This window comes from Anopheles maculipalpis, chromosome 2RL (assembly GCF_943734695.1).
Source record: "Anopheles maculipalpis chromosome 2RL, idAnoMacuDA_375_x, whole genome shotgun sequence".
NCBI lineage: Eukaryota > Metazoa > Arthropoda > Insecta > Diptera > Culicidae > Anopheles > Anopheles maculipalpis.
This window is the reverse complement of record NC_064871.1, coordinates 69,347,657-69,363,985: the sequence shown is the minus strand read 5'-3', so window position 1 is coordinate 69,363,985 and position 16,329 is coordinate 69,347,657. Positions and strand designations below refer to the sequence as shown.

Here is a 16,329-nt window from a genome sequence, read left to right as displayed (position 1 = left end):
ATGACGAGATCAGCAATCGGAGGCTTTCCGCTTTCCTCAGGTTTTCCCTACCAACACTTAACTTATCGCTGTACGTTGGGGTAAAACATACCGAATTGTTGCAGATCAGCTGAATTCGCCTATGCGCCTGGTGCGCTGCTGCTGCTGGTGCTACTGCTCCGGTGGGGATAGTTTAGCGATAGCGACCTTTTTTTTGCCGCAGCCACACACGACCCGCCACGGGGCGCTGCTTCTCCTTTACGCTGAGGTCGCTGTAGGCTTTAATCTTTCCAGCAACACCGATTTAACAACAACACACCTATAACAATAGCACGGAAAAGAAGGAATTAGCAAAGGCGTTAAACGCTTTTTCCCACATCAAAAACCAACACTTATTGCTTGCCAAACGACCACCAAACACTCTGACGGATTGGTAAATTTTCGGCCTCAAGAAAAGTCACAACTGTCAAAGTGAAATGAAGGCAGAGAAAGAGCGAGCGCGAAACTGTGTTCGAGAGCGCATCGGGGGATGAAAAGAGATATCTCTCGCTCGAATTCTATGCATTTCTTTGTTACGCACTCTCTCACCCTCTCCGTCGTTCTATTCCTCTCTTTTATTGCTGGTGGAGGAGAAGAAAAATATTCAAAATTTTCTCCAAATCTTCAAGGATATATTTCTGTTAACATGTTTCCCTTATTAACGAAAATAATAATCATGCTGAGCAAATTGTTATCCTCGATCCTCCTCCTTTGTATTTGTAGCAAACGCCATTACTATTGCCAACATTTTTAAAACGTACCAGGAGTCTCCATCAACATTGTGTGCAAAGCGCACATCGGGGCACACACAGTCGTATCAAGGCATTAGGATCATGGATCATCAATAAGGTGAACGATCTTAAGGTTAATGCTCAGTAACGATGCCATTAGCCTTATGACTTTGGCCTTTAGGAAGGGATTAATACAAGGAACAACAACAAACAATCGCTGTTCGATTCGAAGCCATACGAATGATTCTAATCACGCTGTAACGTTAAACTATTTTTCATTTGCCACACGATTAAAACACTTTTGTGTGCAGTTTTATGAGGTCTTGTGGAGCTGCTGAACTATAAACGGACAGTATGTCGCAATCAATTGTCGAGAAAAGAAGAGTGCAATAAATGCTACAGTCCAGGAGAAAAATCGATATGATACTGATTTTAATTATACATTCAATGTCACGAACCGAATAGGCTCTTGCTTGCTTCTCAAGTATGTATGTTCTCATACTGGAATGCAAAATTAAAGAAAGAAAAAAAATAGTCCTGGAGAGAACTTCATCCGTTCATGCATCCGACTGCCATGCTTGAATGCTGCGCCGGAGACTTTTTTGGTAGCAAAAAACAAATAGGACTAAGCCCACTGGTGTTGTTTTGTTCAATGTTTAATGCTTTTGGACAGACACTGTTTAACACACTGTTGGCAGAGAATGGATGCAGCAATGAAATCGATACCGACCAGCTACGCGAGTCCTTATCGCTATGTCACCAATAATTTGAACAGCTAATGGAGATGCTTCTTCGATTACTAAACAGTCCATAGGATGAGGGTTAAATTAGTATTGAACACATTCGATCGTTTGTTCACAAAACTACCCCAAAATGTTGTTTTCTACCTGAAGTACACAGAAAATTATTTCCATCCCATATGAACCGAGCCTGTTGTACACTGGACGCACACTCCTCACTTTGACTGCTATAAATGACATTGCTTCCTCAGCGAACAACAACAAAAAACTAAATATTCACATGCTCATCATATGGCCAACCGACGTTGCACGGAATAACCATAGAATCTTTATCCTTGTCTTGCAGCACATCGATGTTGCGTGTCGATGTTGGATGGAGAGTCAAGATCTACAATGAATATCCTCCAAACACGGGCAAACGTGAGAAGCAGCTCAATCGAGCGAAGCTGCGCTCGGTGCAGAGAGCTCTAGTTCCCCGAGAGCCGAAACCAACCGAGAATAGACTGTAGCAGAAGAAGAAGAAAAATGTCATCGACTGCAAAGAAGAAGGACTGGCATGGAAGGAACTTTTTTGTGTGTGTCTTGCTTGTAAGACATCATTTCATAACTTCACACACTGAGCCACAAACGAATGATTTGCTGGAAGGAAACATTCCTTGGAACGTTTCTGCAGACCGTAAGGACACGGAACAGCGTTCTGTCGGTGGGTTCAATAGGAAACAGATTTTACTTTCCACTTAACTATGGCCCTATTAGAAAAGTCCGAAAAGGCAACTCGATGGACACAACTTTTCCCCAAATTCCCCAAGCACACCATTTTCTTCAAAGGCACAGGATTAGAAGGATTCCTTTACACTAAACACTGAACGTACATTATGTATAACGGTGTGAGCGTAGGGTCCGCATCGTTGCACATATAACACACTCACATGCGCAAGCACGCACACCATGCGCCTCCATCGGCATATTTTTTTTTTTCATCTGCTGGATAGATCCTTCAAAAAAGCTGTTTCATAGCCGTTTTCCACACAGAAAATGAAATGACAAATGGCGGTTGTGATGCGCTTACTTTTGCAGCTTGCCAGCAGTACGGTAGTACCACTGCCCAGCACAACTAGTGTACCGCGTTGTCCACAGGCAAGAACACACAATGTCTTTACCGTGCGCCGAACGTTCCGAGCGACTACTGCGAGAGTGCTGGAACCAAATCCGGTTGGCTCCTTACGGGTCGAACAGCAGTAGCAGCAAGGCAGGCCCGCGACTCTCCGTTGCTCACAGAGGACTCCGAGAGCCACCGACTTTGTTGCACCGGAGCGGACCAAAAATGTATCCTGATGGTGGCGACTTGGCGGAAAATACTATAATCAAATGACGACATCGCACGTGCAATGTAACGAAGCAAACAATCACCTAGTTCTCCCGAGCCAAGGTAACCGAGTGAACAGATGGTTGGTTCATCAGGTAAGGTGGGAGGGGAGGGGGGAGGAGGGACGGTTGGACGAAGTTTTTCGACTACTTGCGATAGTAGTTATGCCGTCAAGGGTTGTGCGAGAAAGGGTGATGGACATGTCATGTGAATGACACACTGTGCAGGATAATGCAAACAAGCGAAAGGTTCCACTAATCAACCCGAAGAAAATTATTAGATATTAGATATTGTAAAAAAAACATGTCCTTTTCCGCCATCTTGCAACGAGTTTCGATCGACTATAAACCGTTCAAAATTATCCGCCTTACGCTTCACATGCGTACGGCTTCGATAACGCCAGTAAGGAAGATCACGCGTCACACACTTATTGTGTGTGTGTGTGTGTGTGTGTGTGTGTGTGTGTGTGTGTGTGTGTGTGTGTGTGTCTGTTTCTTATCCCTAATTCAACTGGAACCGTCGCGTCAAACACCGTATCCTCTTGCTCTGTCTGGCCGGCATGGCTGGTGGCAAGATAAACCGTCCAACGGTCCCGTGTCGCCTCTTGGATGGTTGATCGTTGCCTACCGCAACAACCAACCAACCGACCAACAGAGGAATTACCTCCCCAAAAAAAAACCCCCCTAATACCTAACCACATTCAGGTGCGGTAGAGTTTTGCGTGCGAGCTTTTCCCATCGATGGTTTTTTTTTTTTTTGAAACAACTCCCGACTGTCCTACCAATGGGTTTCCCAACAGTCGCCCACCATTTCCGTGGGTTTGTGTGCGTGCGCACCACCCACAATTCGATGGTTCGGGTATGGGAAAGAGAAAGATAGACCGATTGGTGGAAAGTTGAAACAGCACAATGCCCTTATTTTACTACCCCGTCTACCCCCCCCCCCCCCCCCCCTTTCATCTTCATCATCCCCCTGATGTATCAAGAGCAGCTGAAGCTAACGGGGTCAACGAACTGCGACGCACGGCGTTGCTCTGGTCAATGTCATTACAAAACTTTTTAGAGAGAAAATTTGATCTTCCTTCCTTTCTTCTTCGTTGAATGAAGAGTTTTAAAAATAACTCCCCCAATTAATGGTTCGTTCGTTCGAAAACTTAACCATCGATAATAATGGTCGAACCGTGTTAGAGGCTCGTCCTTGGGCAATGCACCCCATAGGGAACCCCGTTTCAGAAACTGACCTAATACGAAACGAAACACTTTTCTAGTCCGACCATATGTAAGATTTGCGTATGTGGCAGACAAAGAGAAAAAGAGAGCGACAGAGAGAGGGAGAGAGAATATTACAAAGAGCGAATAGTTTAGAAGAGAGCGAGAAAGAGAGTGTTGAAACAAATATGCAATGCTGTATACTACACGTACTACAGGCAAATGTTGGAAGAGCGCGAGCTTATTGGACACAACAAAACTACTATACTAAGCGCGACCAAGAATTGCCTTTGTTTCCACGCGTTCAGAAGGAGCATAATGTTGCAAAATACGATTCGTCCTCCCTCCAAAAAGCGACGCAACATTACCGCTTGCGACATGTATTTTTCCCCATCCTGTATGGTACGTGTAGGGCGGCCCGGCGATGATGCACGGCAGGAACGAGATTCAAATCCCGTCTGGATCCGTAGTGAGGGCTGACTATCCAACTACATAGTACTAGCAGTGTCTAGTAATCCAATCGATTACCGGCGTGACCTCTAGTAGGTCGTTAAGCCAAGAAGAATTAGAAATATGGTTCGAATTGGCGTGGTTAAGCGCAGAGATGTGTCTGTCTTTTAACATTGAATTCATTTTTAATTGATACAACAGCTGGTTTAATTCGTCACAAACTGACCTATTTTATTTCAATATACACAATACACATCACATCGGAATAGGCAGATCTCGCGGAAAAAAAAACAAAGATTCTGTTAACATTCGTATGTTTCTGTCACTTTTTTTTAAAGAGTAAAACTCTTGCTTACTTTCTATAGTCTTTTGCATCCACGATGAGGATGTAAACGCAGGATTTAAAGTCCAATCGGTTACAATGCTAATAAACGTCTCACATGCGGATAATTCCAGGACAAGTAGGACTGGGCGAGACCTTCAAAAGCTATTCTTCCACAGGTCAGCTGATCGGAATATGACAGCCCTAACACCTACCGACTTAGTACTTGTTAATGCCAAACAATCGTACGCCATGGAATTGCGGTAGCTTGGGTACGAGAACCACTACTAGTGAGATAAAGTTTACAGTAAAATGATCGATGTCGTTCCGGGTGTAGAGACACGTGAGAAGAAATCTGAAAGGAACACAAGCTATATGAATCGATTCACAAACATACTGTAACAGTTTCGTTACGAATACTTACAGGATGATTGGAGCAGTAGTAAGAAACTTTCTCGTCGTCGTGAACTGCTCCCCGCAGTTGATCTGTTCCCAGTGCGTGTATTTACGATTTTCACCCGCATCGATACTCATCCATGGTGCGCCTTTGATCAGATGCAGAAAGTATAGGTGAGCCTGTGTATTGAACAACGAGATTATATTATTTAGTTTCGTTACAAGCACCACCAGAAACGTTACCATATTGTGGGAGATGTTTGTAATGGTCCAGGCGTACGGAATCTGCACGAACGGTATCGACAGTAGCACGAGATGAAAGATAGTAATACCCAGCACGTACGCTAGCCACAAACCGCGTGAATCGAGCCAGGATGAGTTGGGATTGGGATCGCCATTTCCACCGGCAATCATTTTGCGTTTGGTCGTTTCGAGCGAGTGTAACCAAATATTGTCCAGATGCAACAAATTACCAGCTGACGTTTGTTTGTTTATTTATTTGCCTTTCGTTCAAGGTAAGGGTGTACTCTACTGATTACGAGCTCTGCGTTGTCGGGTGAAGCAGGAGCTCTACTGTAGCGCGTTTTAAAAAAAACCGTTGGGATGTTTTTGAACCTCAGAGTGCCTATATAAGGGAAATGGGCACATTAGTATTCTCTTCATTCTGGCGGTAGAATGAACCATCACAGATTCGGAGATGGCATAATTGACCACCATCTTCTAAAATTCAATGCAGAACCTGCTATATGCTGCTGACATCATTGGATTGAGAATCTTCTGTGTAGAAACATAGTACTCTGGACTTTTTTCCGCCACATTGACGATCGCACTAACTCGTCGGGCATCGGTGAACTGGTTCTTCTTTTTCTTCGCCAATCTGTTTGTAGAAAACTCAGTCTAGGGCTGCAGTCCTCCATCCCAGGATACATCTGTTCTCCAACAGGTTTGACTCCACTTGATCCATCAAACTTACAAGCTGTGCTCCATTACGATTCGTGCAGAACGCTAACGAGCACCTTCCTGGTGGGGCATTAATCTGGCATCTTCATTACGTGCCCCAGCCAACATCAGGATATCGCACCCGCCATTCGAAAATGGCGAGTGCATTGGTGTCCTCCGTCAGCATAGTCCAAGACTCGTGCCCGTAGAGGACTGCCGGACGTATCAAGGTGCGGTAAATCGTGCATTTCGTGTGTTGTTGGAGTCTTCTGGATCGCAGGAGTTTGTGGAGTCCGTAGTAGGCACGATTCCCCTAAACAATGCGTCTTCGGATTTCGCTGCTTACGTTGTTGTCCGAAGTTACGATCGTACCAAGGTAGCAGAATTACCTCTACCACCTCAAGATCATCGCCGTCAACTGATAGTCTGCTTCTGAATCTGGGCTCTATCACGGTCAGATCCTCCAGCAGATAGGCAGGTATTTTGGCTTCGTCGCATTGATCATCTATTCAATTTTATTGGCCTCGCGTTTCAGTCCAGACAGGAGAGTCCGTCCCCTTGCCTCAGACCCGGTGAGAATCGTTCATAGTCCATAGCGGCCCTCAACAGCCGTACTAGCCGTGCCGTGTTTCATAGTTCAATCCTATCTATGTTGGTAAGCTGGTTTCGTCAAAAGAATAACATCGGACAACCTAAACTTTAAAATTTGTTTAAGTCGTGGACATGGACAGAAAAACCGGAAACAGACAAATAAGTCCAAATAAACATCAAAGAAATAATGCACTACGAATAAGAGATTTAGTTAAATTCGTCATATGTGTGTATACTTTATTGTTCTTATGGTGGTTTTGTGTGATTAGTTACGTTTATATTTGTTCAATATCTGTTTCTGTTTAGTTTTATACGTTGTAAAGCATGTATAGTTTGCATACACGTTGCAAGTTTTTTTTTTGTTTTGTGATAAATAAAAACATTTTACGAAAAAAAAACCCCAATAGAAACGGATCGGTAGTCGCCGCTACTAATTGAACTAGTGTGTGTGTATATACTTGATGGATGTACAATGTGAGTGCTTTCCCGCTGGTTCTCAATCAGTACCCAATTGTACTAAAGTATGGTTTTCGTATGGTCCGGAAATGGTGGTATTCTGTTCTTATAATTTTTCTACATTCCGAGTGTCTTCTGCTGAAGTGTACTGGAAATACGGAATGCGAATAAATAGCTTACTAACGACGGTTTTGGTGATTTATCTTATCGCGTAATTCCATAAGTTTGGTAATATGAATATGTACTCTTCATTGACTGTGCATTAATTTCTACTATAGGTCATTGTTAAATATACATACTGCCGATTACGGCTTGATTCGCTACCGGTGTACGAATGTGTGTTCCAGTGTTTATAGTATAGTTTTCTATAGAAAAAAAAACTCAAGATTTCATTGCCAACAAAGTAGTGGAAAACGGAAGGCGACCATCGAAAGCAATCATCTATTATTTGGCTTTGACACAGCTCAGCAATGATGTGGAGTAAAATATAGGGATTTGCTATGGCATAAATTACCCGTTTTAAGGATTGTTTTCCCTTAGTTTTTTCAAACACATAGCGGCAAAAAGCTTACAAAGTTCGGTGGTTACAAATACGTTCTCTAGGCATTGCAATTATCATAGTAAATCATAGGTCGGAAGCATGGCTTTTTGGGGGTAAATAATTTGTGCTTTTCATCACAGTACGTAAAATCTAACAGTTTGTGCTGTAAACCAATAATAATACTTCACTAGATAACAGTTACAATCTTAATCCTCTTTGTTATCCGTACTTTCAGCGGGTTCAGTGGAAGAAAGGGCAAAACTACCTCAAATAACCAATCACTTGGCTTGTTGGCGAAATAGTAAAATTAAAACACAGCGCATTACACTTATTTTATGCAGACACATTGTTTTGTTCTAAGGCAATTGTTAGTAGCATAATATCTAATACTGTGCATCTAATACTGTGCTACCCTACCTTTCATAGAATATTTAAACTGTTAAACGCCACCATTTGCACGCTTGCTGCAGGATCACCGCGCGATAAACGATTCACATACAAGATCCCGTAATGTATAATGGGTAGACCGATGTACAGAAATAGTTATTATTAAATTAGGCTTGTAGTAACAGTACCTCTATATAGTACACAGATTTGTGCTCCCAGCAGTGTTGTGTGATCCTGGCGATAGAGTCTTTGGTAGATAGCTTCGTAAAAAATGTTAACAAACTTGTACCTACAAATTTTGCACTGATGATATCCCTATATGGTATGACAAAGTGGTTGCCATTTGGACCATTGTAGTTGTTCGCTTTCAGTTAGCTCGTTCGTGTAAGAAGTACAACAATACCTCGGAATGGTTTGTGAAACAAATGGAAAATCTTAACAAATACATTGCTCGTTCTCTGCTCGCATCTGAAACGGTCACCAGGTAACTTAGAACTATCACCCCGTTACGTACAACAGGGCATTAAACCTTAGAGGTGGTTCATGTCAACGGAAATGGAAATAAATCGACACCAACAGCCACTCTGAATTAAGAATCTTCGTCATCGTCATCGTCCACTATCGCCTGCCTGTCGCCGGCTGTCTTGCGACTGATTCTTCCTTTGATTATCTTCGTCACCGTTACCTTTGTCCCACCGCCAAGAGCGGTACTGGTGGAACCCCAGCCACGGATCGCTTCGCTAGTAGACATCAGCATGGAGTACGACGTGCCGAGCTCTCCTTCCTTGCTGTTGTGAATGCCGTACAGGAAGTACACCAGCATACCGATCGACAGCCAGATGAAGAATCGTAACCAGGTCAAGAAGCTCAGATGTACCATCAGCTCAATGTTGCAGAAAATGCTTAACGCCGGTATGTACGGTACGAACGGTACCTTAAACTGCAGCCCACGAGTGTTTTGATGGTGAGCCGATATAACAACAACGCCTTGAAAGATAGTAAAAACCCCCGGTAAGAAGTAGTCATACGACGATCAAAACTTTTACTTACAAGCAACAAGACAGAACAGAAGAAATCCGTAAAGTCCCAGCGCCCACCATGTTCCGTTGTACAGCTCATCCCAGGAGTTCTCCAGCTGAAAGCAGACAGCCACACTCAGCACACAAAACATTAACACCGCACCGGAACAGGCCACACCCGGCTCGCACCGTCCCAGCACCGGTTCCAGCCACCGAAACTGTGGCCGCAGTCTACCGGCCAGCGCAATCTCAATCATTTCACTCGTTGGCGATGAAGGATCGATTGTGCTCGACTGAGAGGACGAATCAATGCCACCTCCGGCAGCGCCAGCTGTAGCATTTCCTCCACCGCCTGACAGAGCTGGCCCACCATCTTCCTCATCCGTGCCGGGTGTGTCCGGTGCCAAATGGACGGTTTCCTCTACCGATATCGGACGATAGCGCAGTACGATCACGCTTGCCGAAACGATCGTATAGGCGAGCAGCGTTCCGATGGACATGAACTCCACCAACTTTTCCAGATCGAAGAGCAGCGCCAACAGTGCACTGCAGATGCCCGACAGTGCGAGATTCAACAGCGGTACCTGTGTCTTCGTATTCACCTTCCCGAAGCATGAAAACAGCAATCCATCGCTGGCCATTGCATACAAACAGCGGGGCAAAGCAAAGAGTGACCCAAGCAAGGTAGTCGTCATTCCGCAGATGGCTCCCGTAGAGATCGCGTACTTGGCCCACGTGATACCGCGCATACCGAACGCATCGGGCAGAGCCGCGGCCGGGTTAATTTCGTTGTAAGGAATCATAAGCGTTAGTGCTGCGCTCACCAGCACGTACCCGACCGTCACTACGCACAGCGACAAAATGGTGGCCAACGGTATGGAAACACTCGGATTTTTCGCTTCCTCGCCGGACGTAGCGATACTGTCGAATCCGACGAAAGCGTAGAAGCAGGTGGCCGCTCCCGCTAGCACACCGCCAAACCCGTACGGCATAAAACCCTGCTCCGGTAGGGACCAGTTGTCTGGCGAGGCGTACCAAAAGCCCAACACCACCACAAGCCCCATGACGGCCACGTTCACCGTGGTCAGTATGCTATTTATCATGGCCGTTGCCTTGACTCCGGCCGCCAGTGCTACGGCATAGCTCAAACACACGAAGCAAGCTAGAAAGTCGGGATACTTGGCCAGCAGCTGTTCGTGCATTTCACCCGTAATTTCCATCGTAATGTTCGCCACAATGTTGCCCAGCATCGAGTCCACGTAACCGCTCCAGGCACGTGCTACCGAGGCTGCACCGAGCATGTGTTCCAGGATAATGTTCCACCCGATGACAAACGCCCAGAACTCGCCGATCGAAACGTACGTGTAGACGTAAGCCGAGCCGGCCTTTGGGACACGTGTTCCGAACTCTGCATAGCAAAGGGCTGCCAGTAGTGATACTAGCCCGGCTAGTATGAACGATAGCACGATCGCCGGACCAGCCATCTCGCGTGCAACGGTACCGGTGAGCACGTAGATCCCGGCACCGACCATGTGACCGATACCTAAAACGGAAACATTAAATTAGTGGATTTTTGTTCATTTTATTTATTGAATGATTAACTGAACGACGCCTCGCGACGCGAAAATGGGGCCTCTTGAGTAGGGGGTAATTTATTCTAGTTGATTTTTGATCCAATTTGAAGAAAAAAACGCTGTCGATCATTGGTTATCGACATTTTCGAGAAATAACCAAAAATAGCGCCAAGGATAAATCTTTAGAACTAGATATTTATCAAAATTTCATGTTTAGTTGCAACACAGCTATTAGCACTAAGCAACATGATTTTATGGCTGGACGTTCTACTTCTACTAGCCTTATGTATTGTGGATTTCAGTTTACACTAACTTCCGTGGAGCATTTGATAGTATCTCTCATGCTCTACTGATTGCTAAACTATAAAAAAATTGGGATTCAATAATGTAATTCTTAAATGGTTGGTCAATTATTTGAGTGCTCCAGCCAAATAAAATTTGGACAACATGTTTCAACAAGTTTTTTTTCGGTATTCCTCAAGGTACTGTACTAAGATCACTCTTGTTTGCCTTGTTTGTGAATTATGTTTGTAATGTTCTACCTCCGGATTGTGATCTGCGGTAGGCTGATGGCATCAAGAATTTTCCGAACTACTTCTTCCCTGATTGATTGTCCCCTGCTTGAGAATTGTCTAGATTCCTTTTCTAATTGGTGTTCTTCAATTTTTCTCCTGTGTAAGTGTTCTGTAACTTCCTTCTAGCATTTTCGTAGTCTTATTTTGTTTAATTCTTCATTATCCCCAACTTTCCTGTCCGTGTTACTTCTATTCGTGGCCTTGGTGTACTATTTGATGACAGATTGATCTTCAAAGAACATGTTACCGAAGTCATGCTGGGTGCCAGAAGAACTCTTGGATTCATCATTTGTGTAACTGTAGGTATCTGGGGTCCTACTTGTCTTCGGACATTGTATTGCAGTTTAATGCGCTCCATCGAGAAGTACGCATGGGTTGTATAGGGGCCGTCCAGTTCTGAGGGTTCAACCAGAATCGAGAATATTCAAAGATATTTCTTTGGCTCAACACCTATGCCGCCGTATGACTCAAGACGACTTCTATCTTGACTCATTAAGTCAAAGGCGTGTAGTGTGGCTCAACAATATTTTTTTTTAGGTAGCTTATGAATTGGATCTGTAGATGCTCCAGATCTATTGTCCTCTGTCTGTTTGTATGTTCTTTCAAGATCACTTCGTCATAGAGATCCTATGGTTTTGGAAACGCGTCATACTGTACATTGTAATAATGATCATCTTGTCTCATGATTCAGATGATTCAATCACTTTTAATCTTCCTTTCATTTTAATTAATCTTCATCTGTCAGGTAGTTTCCGCATTTGTTCCTCCTTGAATGTAACCTAGCATTAGATTGCCCTTCTTTCCCGCTTTAAGCTTGCTGCAGAGCAGAAAGAAGCATCAGTGTTATCAGTGTTATTGCTTGCAAAAGCATTAGAAATAAACTCTCTACACCCAATAATAAAGTCAGGATGTGGAAAATACTCTCCCCTTGGCTCGTCCTTGAACATATTTTGTTCCATATGCTGTTTTTCGTAACACCTATTTACACAAACCAAATATTACAACAATTGAAAAAAAATCTTTTTTTTTGTCTAAATTTCGGTAAACGAAACTAAAACAGAAAATTCTGGGAATCACCAAAATTAGCCAGAACTATTATAATGCAAACAACACAAAAAAAAGATGTAAACAACACAATACAACTGCCACCTGTTTACTTTGACGTAACGTAGAATGTATGTACTGTATCCTTCTGCTTTCGCTACAGGATAGTAGGCCATGAAATGTTTGTGTGTGTGTTTGCGTGTTGGAGGGGTGTGTATTACATTAAAGATTAATTATCCTTTTTTGGCCTCTTCTTCAGGGAACGTATAAAAAAAAAAAGAAAACTTACCCAGCAGCGTTATGTCGAAGGTATTTAAGCATCGATTCAACGGTGTTTCCATCAGATCCGCCGGAAGCTGTTTGGTGCGGTTCATTTTCGTGCACAGACCGGACATAACGTGCCCCAAGATCATCCTCCTAGCGCTGGGCATCGTCACGTAGTGCCCGATACAGCCTAATTACGATTCAAATTCCAACACACGCACACACGCACACAGCCTCCACAGGCTCGTATCCGGTTGCGTCGTACAATCCTGCCATATGGAACGAACAGGTGGAAGGTAATTACATTTTTCTTTCCGTTTCATTTCTCTTGGTATCGTTCCATTTGCTAGCGAACAAAGCATGCATGAAATATTTTCTTTTCTAAATATGACCCTTTGCTAGTATTATAAGGAAAACAAAATTCCTCAGTATGTTATCACTTGTTAAAAAATTTATAAGCGATTTGGTGGTACCTGCAATGCACGAGTGACCCGAGCGCACTGGATTATAATTCACAAACAGAGCCAGATAGCCAATTATTAACCGAACCAGATTCTGTTTATCGCCACTGAAAATACCTTCGGTCCACGGTTGGACCTCCTACCAGGTGCGGAAGTAGAAGGACCGTCCGTGCTGTACACCTTCAAAGTCTGTTTGGTTCTGTGACGAACCTAACACGCTACACCGTCTGGCACACGGTGAGTGGCAACTTGTTCGATTTTTTTTAGGCCCGTGTGTACCTTACCTTCTCACACCCGCACACATTGCGCGACATCGCTATGAACGTAGGCGTTCGTCATGCGCAATCGCAAAGCATTACCCATTTCTTGAAGAAGTTTTGTTGGGATAGAGCATGAAACGGCAAGCGTCCTGATTCGGGAAAGCATCTTCGATATCGAAGAGAGTAACATTTATTGCACCTATGGCCATCAATAGCTATAACAATTTTATTTGCTCAGGAACATACGTTAGACATTCTTTGGCGCTTCCGTGTCTTCCTTTGCCTTTGTAGCGGCTTCTGCCGTGGCTCGATTACGCAGTATGCTGGTGATGAAGAATTCACCCGCCTTGTAGGAACTGCGTACCAGTGGACCACTGGCGGTGTAGAGGAAGCCAAGCTCGTTGCCACGCTCTTCCCAGTGTTTAAACTTTTCCGGCGTCACATACTCGATCACTTTCAGGTGTCGCTTCGTGGGCTGCATGTACTGTCCAAGTGTAAGACAATCGACACCGACCGAGCGAAGATCTACGGTACAAAAAAAGAGCATTGAAAAAAACAGGGTCTTTCTTGTGCCTTAGCACATACTACACGTATTTGTAGTAGTGGTAAGCACTTCGGAGTTAAATAATGAGTTGACTCCGGAGTAATCTCGGATATTATTGCCCGGATTGAAAGGTGGAATTAACGGAATGTTACTCCAGATTACTCCAGGGTCAACTGTGGATTACTCCGCGGTCTACTGGGGATTTAACTTCGGATTTAAAACCGAAATCGAAATCACTGTCGACTCCAGTGCCATTCCTGTGTCTCCACCTCCCTTATAGTACCTATGAGTGTTTGTTCAACTTGTTCGTCTGTTTCGCCCAATCCAAGCATTATGGAGGATTTGGTCATGAGATTCGGATTGAAGCGCTTCACACTTGCCAAACACTCCAGACTCTGACGATAGCGTGCTCGACGATCGCGGACAAACGGTGTGAGGGCTTCCACGGTTTCGATGTTGTGCGCGTAGACATCCAATCCAGACATGGCGACCGTTTCGATACACGCAAGGTCACCACGAAAGTCTGGTGCAAGGCATTCCACAAAAATTCGCGGATTCCTACGGGAAAACTCAGAATGTCATTAATCATTTTTCACAAGCTTGTGACATTTTGAACATTTTTCCAGTGTCCACTAATGCTTACTGCTTCTTAATTTCTCTAATAGTTGCGGCAATATGGTTGGATCCCCCGTCAGGCAGATCATCCCGATCGACGGACGTAAGCACAATGTAATCCAAACCCCACGATGCAATAGCCGTAGCCGTATTTAACGGTTCTGCCGGATCCAGTGGTGGTGGGGCGCGTGCCGTCTTTACGCTACAAAATCGACATCCTCGTGTGCAGGTGTCACCCATCAGCTAAAACCGAAACATAAGCCTTGAATTAGCATATGGCAAGCAGTAGCCTCACCACGTTCACTTTCATTGATAAGAGTCGTCTATAACAAGCGCCGCTTATCAGTGAACCATGCGCTCACCATTATAGTGGCCGTCTGTGTGCCATGTTCGCCACCTCCCCAGCATTCACCAATGTTCGGACACTTTGCTTCCTCGCATACCGTTGCTAGCTTGAGCTCGCGCAACTGTTCCTTGATACGGGTAAAATTTTTACCCATCGGAATTTTTGTCTTCAGCCAGGGCGGCAAACGCAATCGGTCATTTTCGCCCTTCTCGCGCCGTAGCTTTCCTTCGTATGCGGACCAGTCCTCTTTATTGTAGTCCGGATGTTGTACAAAGTTCTGGAAGTTTGGGCCACTTTCCAATCGCTCGCGAATTTTCTCCAGCTGATTGCTGGCACTTGCTGCGCTGTGTTTGCATTGCTGAGGGATCTGAAAATGCATGAGGTCATTTTAGCAAAAACGCATTAGCAACTGGGAAATGTTTCATAATCAGTACATTTCGGAAGATTTAATTCAATCGAGGGTGGCTATAGCAAATGGGATTGGTGTTGTAGTTTTTATGAAAACTTACCAGCAATGGAACGTATTTGCCTTTTTGTAGCGAATTTCGCAACAACGGCACACTGCTAGCCATCGTGAAGGAAAATTAGAGAAAAACAAAACTGATTGGGGGTAGTGTTTTCATGTTGTTATGACATTCAATTTATGCAAAGCAGCAGGGTTTGATCATGGCTGAGTGCATTCTGCCATGTTGAACGAGCATTTTTGACAGCGAATAATTTGTTGACGTTTGAATTAATTTTTATGCTTCATTATAAAATATATATATATTTTTAATAAACTTTATTGAATCACTGGTAACATTTATGTAACAATAATTACTATTTAATAATCAACTACAATGAACTCTCTGTAATCTGCGACTCATCGGGACTGTTGAATAAAAGGGTTTTCAAATTAGAGAGAATTTTACGAGATGACGATTTCACAGCTACTTGATCCTGGAAACAGAACGCAGCAAATGTATAGGCCGTAGGCCACGAGAGATTTCAGAATAAAAGTTCTAAGGATGGCGTGCCACGAGAGGTTTTTAAAATCAAAATTTCAGGTTCACATGAGAATATGTGAAATTTTCTCGCTTTGAAATTACTTTTTGAGAATCCGTCCCATATATAAGCTACCTACACGAGGCAATGTAGAAAAGGCTGAAATCGCAATTTAGAGATTTTGTTCACCGTTTCGCATCAATTTCAACAGTTTGAAATTTCTTGCGGACCGATGACTTTCGATTAAGAGGGATTTTTCAAATTAGATCGCAAAAACTATTGTTATGCTTGAGGAAATAAAAAAGCCATTATATTGCACTAATCTATTAGAAAACTCACAGCAGAAAAAGAAAAAAGCTTGGAGATGCCGGGGATTGAACCCGGGACTTCTCACATGCGAAGCGAGCGCTCTACCACTGAGCTACATCCCCGATGATGAGGTGACGTCGTCCGGTGACGATCGGATGAGCAACGGTCAGAGGATGAGTTGATTAGGAA

The 16,329-nt window shown here is 43.9% G+C and overlaps 5 protein-coding genes and 1 non-coding gene across 7 annotated transcripts in view; 1 reads left to right on the top strand and 5 right to left on the bottom strand.

Annotated features, from left to right (window-relative positions):
- LOC126556186 (mitochondrial genome maintenance exonuclease 1-like) overlaps positions 1 to 16,329 on the top strand; it is a 306,337-nt gene that overhangs the window by 267,503 nt on the left and 22,505 nt on the right. The window lies entirely within an intron of this gene.
- Positions 1 to 16,329, bottom strand: part of LOC126567431 (protein LTV1 homolog) — a 255,962-nt gene that overhangs the window by 230,742 nt on the left and 8,891 nt on the right. The gene's annotated exons all lie outside the window — the stretch shown is intronic.
- Positions 5,055 to 5,647, bottom strand: LOC126556375 (ORM1-like protein). The gene is made up of 3 exons (XM_050211640.1): positions 5,475 to 5,647; positions 5,260 to 5,411; positions 5,055 to 5,190 (listed from the first exon to the last, which is right to left on the bottom strand). The coding sequence occupies exons 1-3, from the start codon at positions 5,643 to 5,645 to the stop codon at positions 5,055 to 5,057; spliced, it is 459 nt and encodes a 152-aa protein (XP_050067597.1). The 5' UTR covers positions 5,646 to 5,647.
- Positions 8,735 to 12,846, bottom strand: LOC126555979 (cationic amino acid transporter 4). Its single transcript, XM_050211132.1, has 3 exons — positions 12,647 to 12,846; positions 9,196 to 10,707; positions 8,735 to 9,132 (listed from the first exon to the last, which is right to left on the bottom strand). The coding sequence occupies exons 1-3, from the start codon at positions 12,786 to 12,788 to the stop codon at positions 8,735 to 8,737; spliced, it is 2,052 nt and encodes a 683-aa protein (XP_050067089.1). The 5' UTR covers positions 12,789 to 12,846.
- Positions 13,590 to 15,419, bottom strand: LOC126567433 (lipoyl synthase, mitochondrial). Its single transcript, XM_050223655.1, has 5 exons — positions 15,357 to 15,419; positions 14,864 to 15,214; positions 14,530 to 14,744; positions 14,170 to 14,444; positions 13,590 to 13,867 (listed from the first exon to the last, which is right to left on the bottom strand). The coding sequence occupies exons 1-5, from the start codon at positions 15,417 to 15,419 to the stop codon at positions 13,590 to 13,592; spliced, it is 1,182 nt and encodes a 393-aa protein (XP_050079612.1).
- On the bottom strand, positions 16,191 to 16,262 carry Trnaa-cgc (transfer RNA alanine (anticodon CGC)). The gene has a single exon. It is a non-coding gene; the product is annotated as a tRNA-Ala (tRNA).

Coding starts and splice junctions, on each gene's coding strand:
- LOC126556375 (XM_050211640.1), bottom strand. CDS start 5,645: ATGATTGCCGGTGGAAATGGCGATCCCAATCCCAACTCATCCTGGCTC. Junction 5,412..5,474: donor CAAACATCTCCCACAATATG/GTAACGTTTCTG, acceptor TTCAATACACAG/GCTCACCTATACTTTCTGCA. Junction 5,191..5,259: donor ACTACTGCTCCAATCATCCT/GTAAGTATTCGT, acceptor TGTTCCTTTCAG/ATTTCTTCTCACGTGTCTCT.
- LOC126555979 (XM_050211132.1), bottom strand. CDS start 12,788: ATGCCCAGCGCTAGGAGGATGATCTTGGGGCACGTTATGTCCGGTCTG. Junction 10,708..12,646: donor CTTCGACATAACGCTGCTGG/GTAAGTTTTCTT, acceptor TTTCCGTTTTAG/GTATCGGTCACATGGTCGGT. Junction 9,133..9,195: donor TCTGTTCTGTCTTGTTGCTT/GTAAGTAAAAGT, acceptor CTATCTTTCAAG/GCGTTGTTGTTATATCGGCT.
- LOC126567433 (XM_050223655.1), bottom strand. CDS start 15,419: ATGGCTAGCAGTGTGCCGTTGTTGCGAAATTCGCTACAAAAAGGCAAA. Junction 15,215..15,356: donor GCAAATACGTTCCATTGCTG/GTAAGTTTTCAT, acceptor ATGCATTTTCAG/ATCCCTCAGCAATGCAAACA. Junction 14,445..14,529: donor ATTAGAGAAATTAAGAAGCA/GTAAGCATTAGT, acceptor GTTTTCCCGTAG/GAATCCGCGAATTTTTGTGG.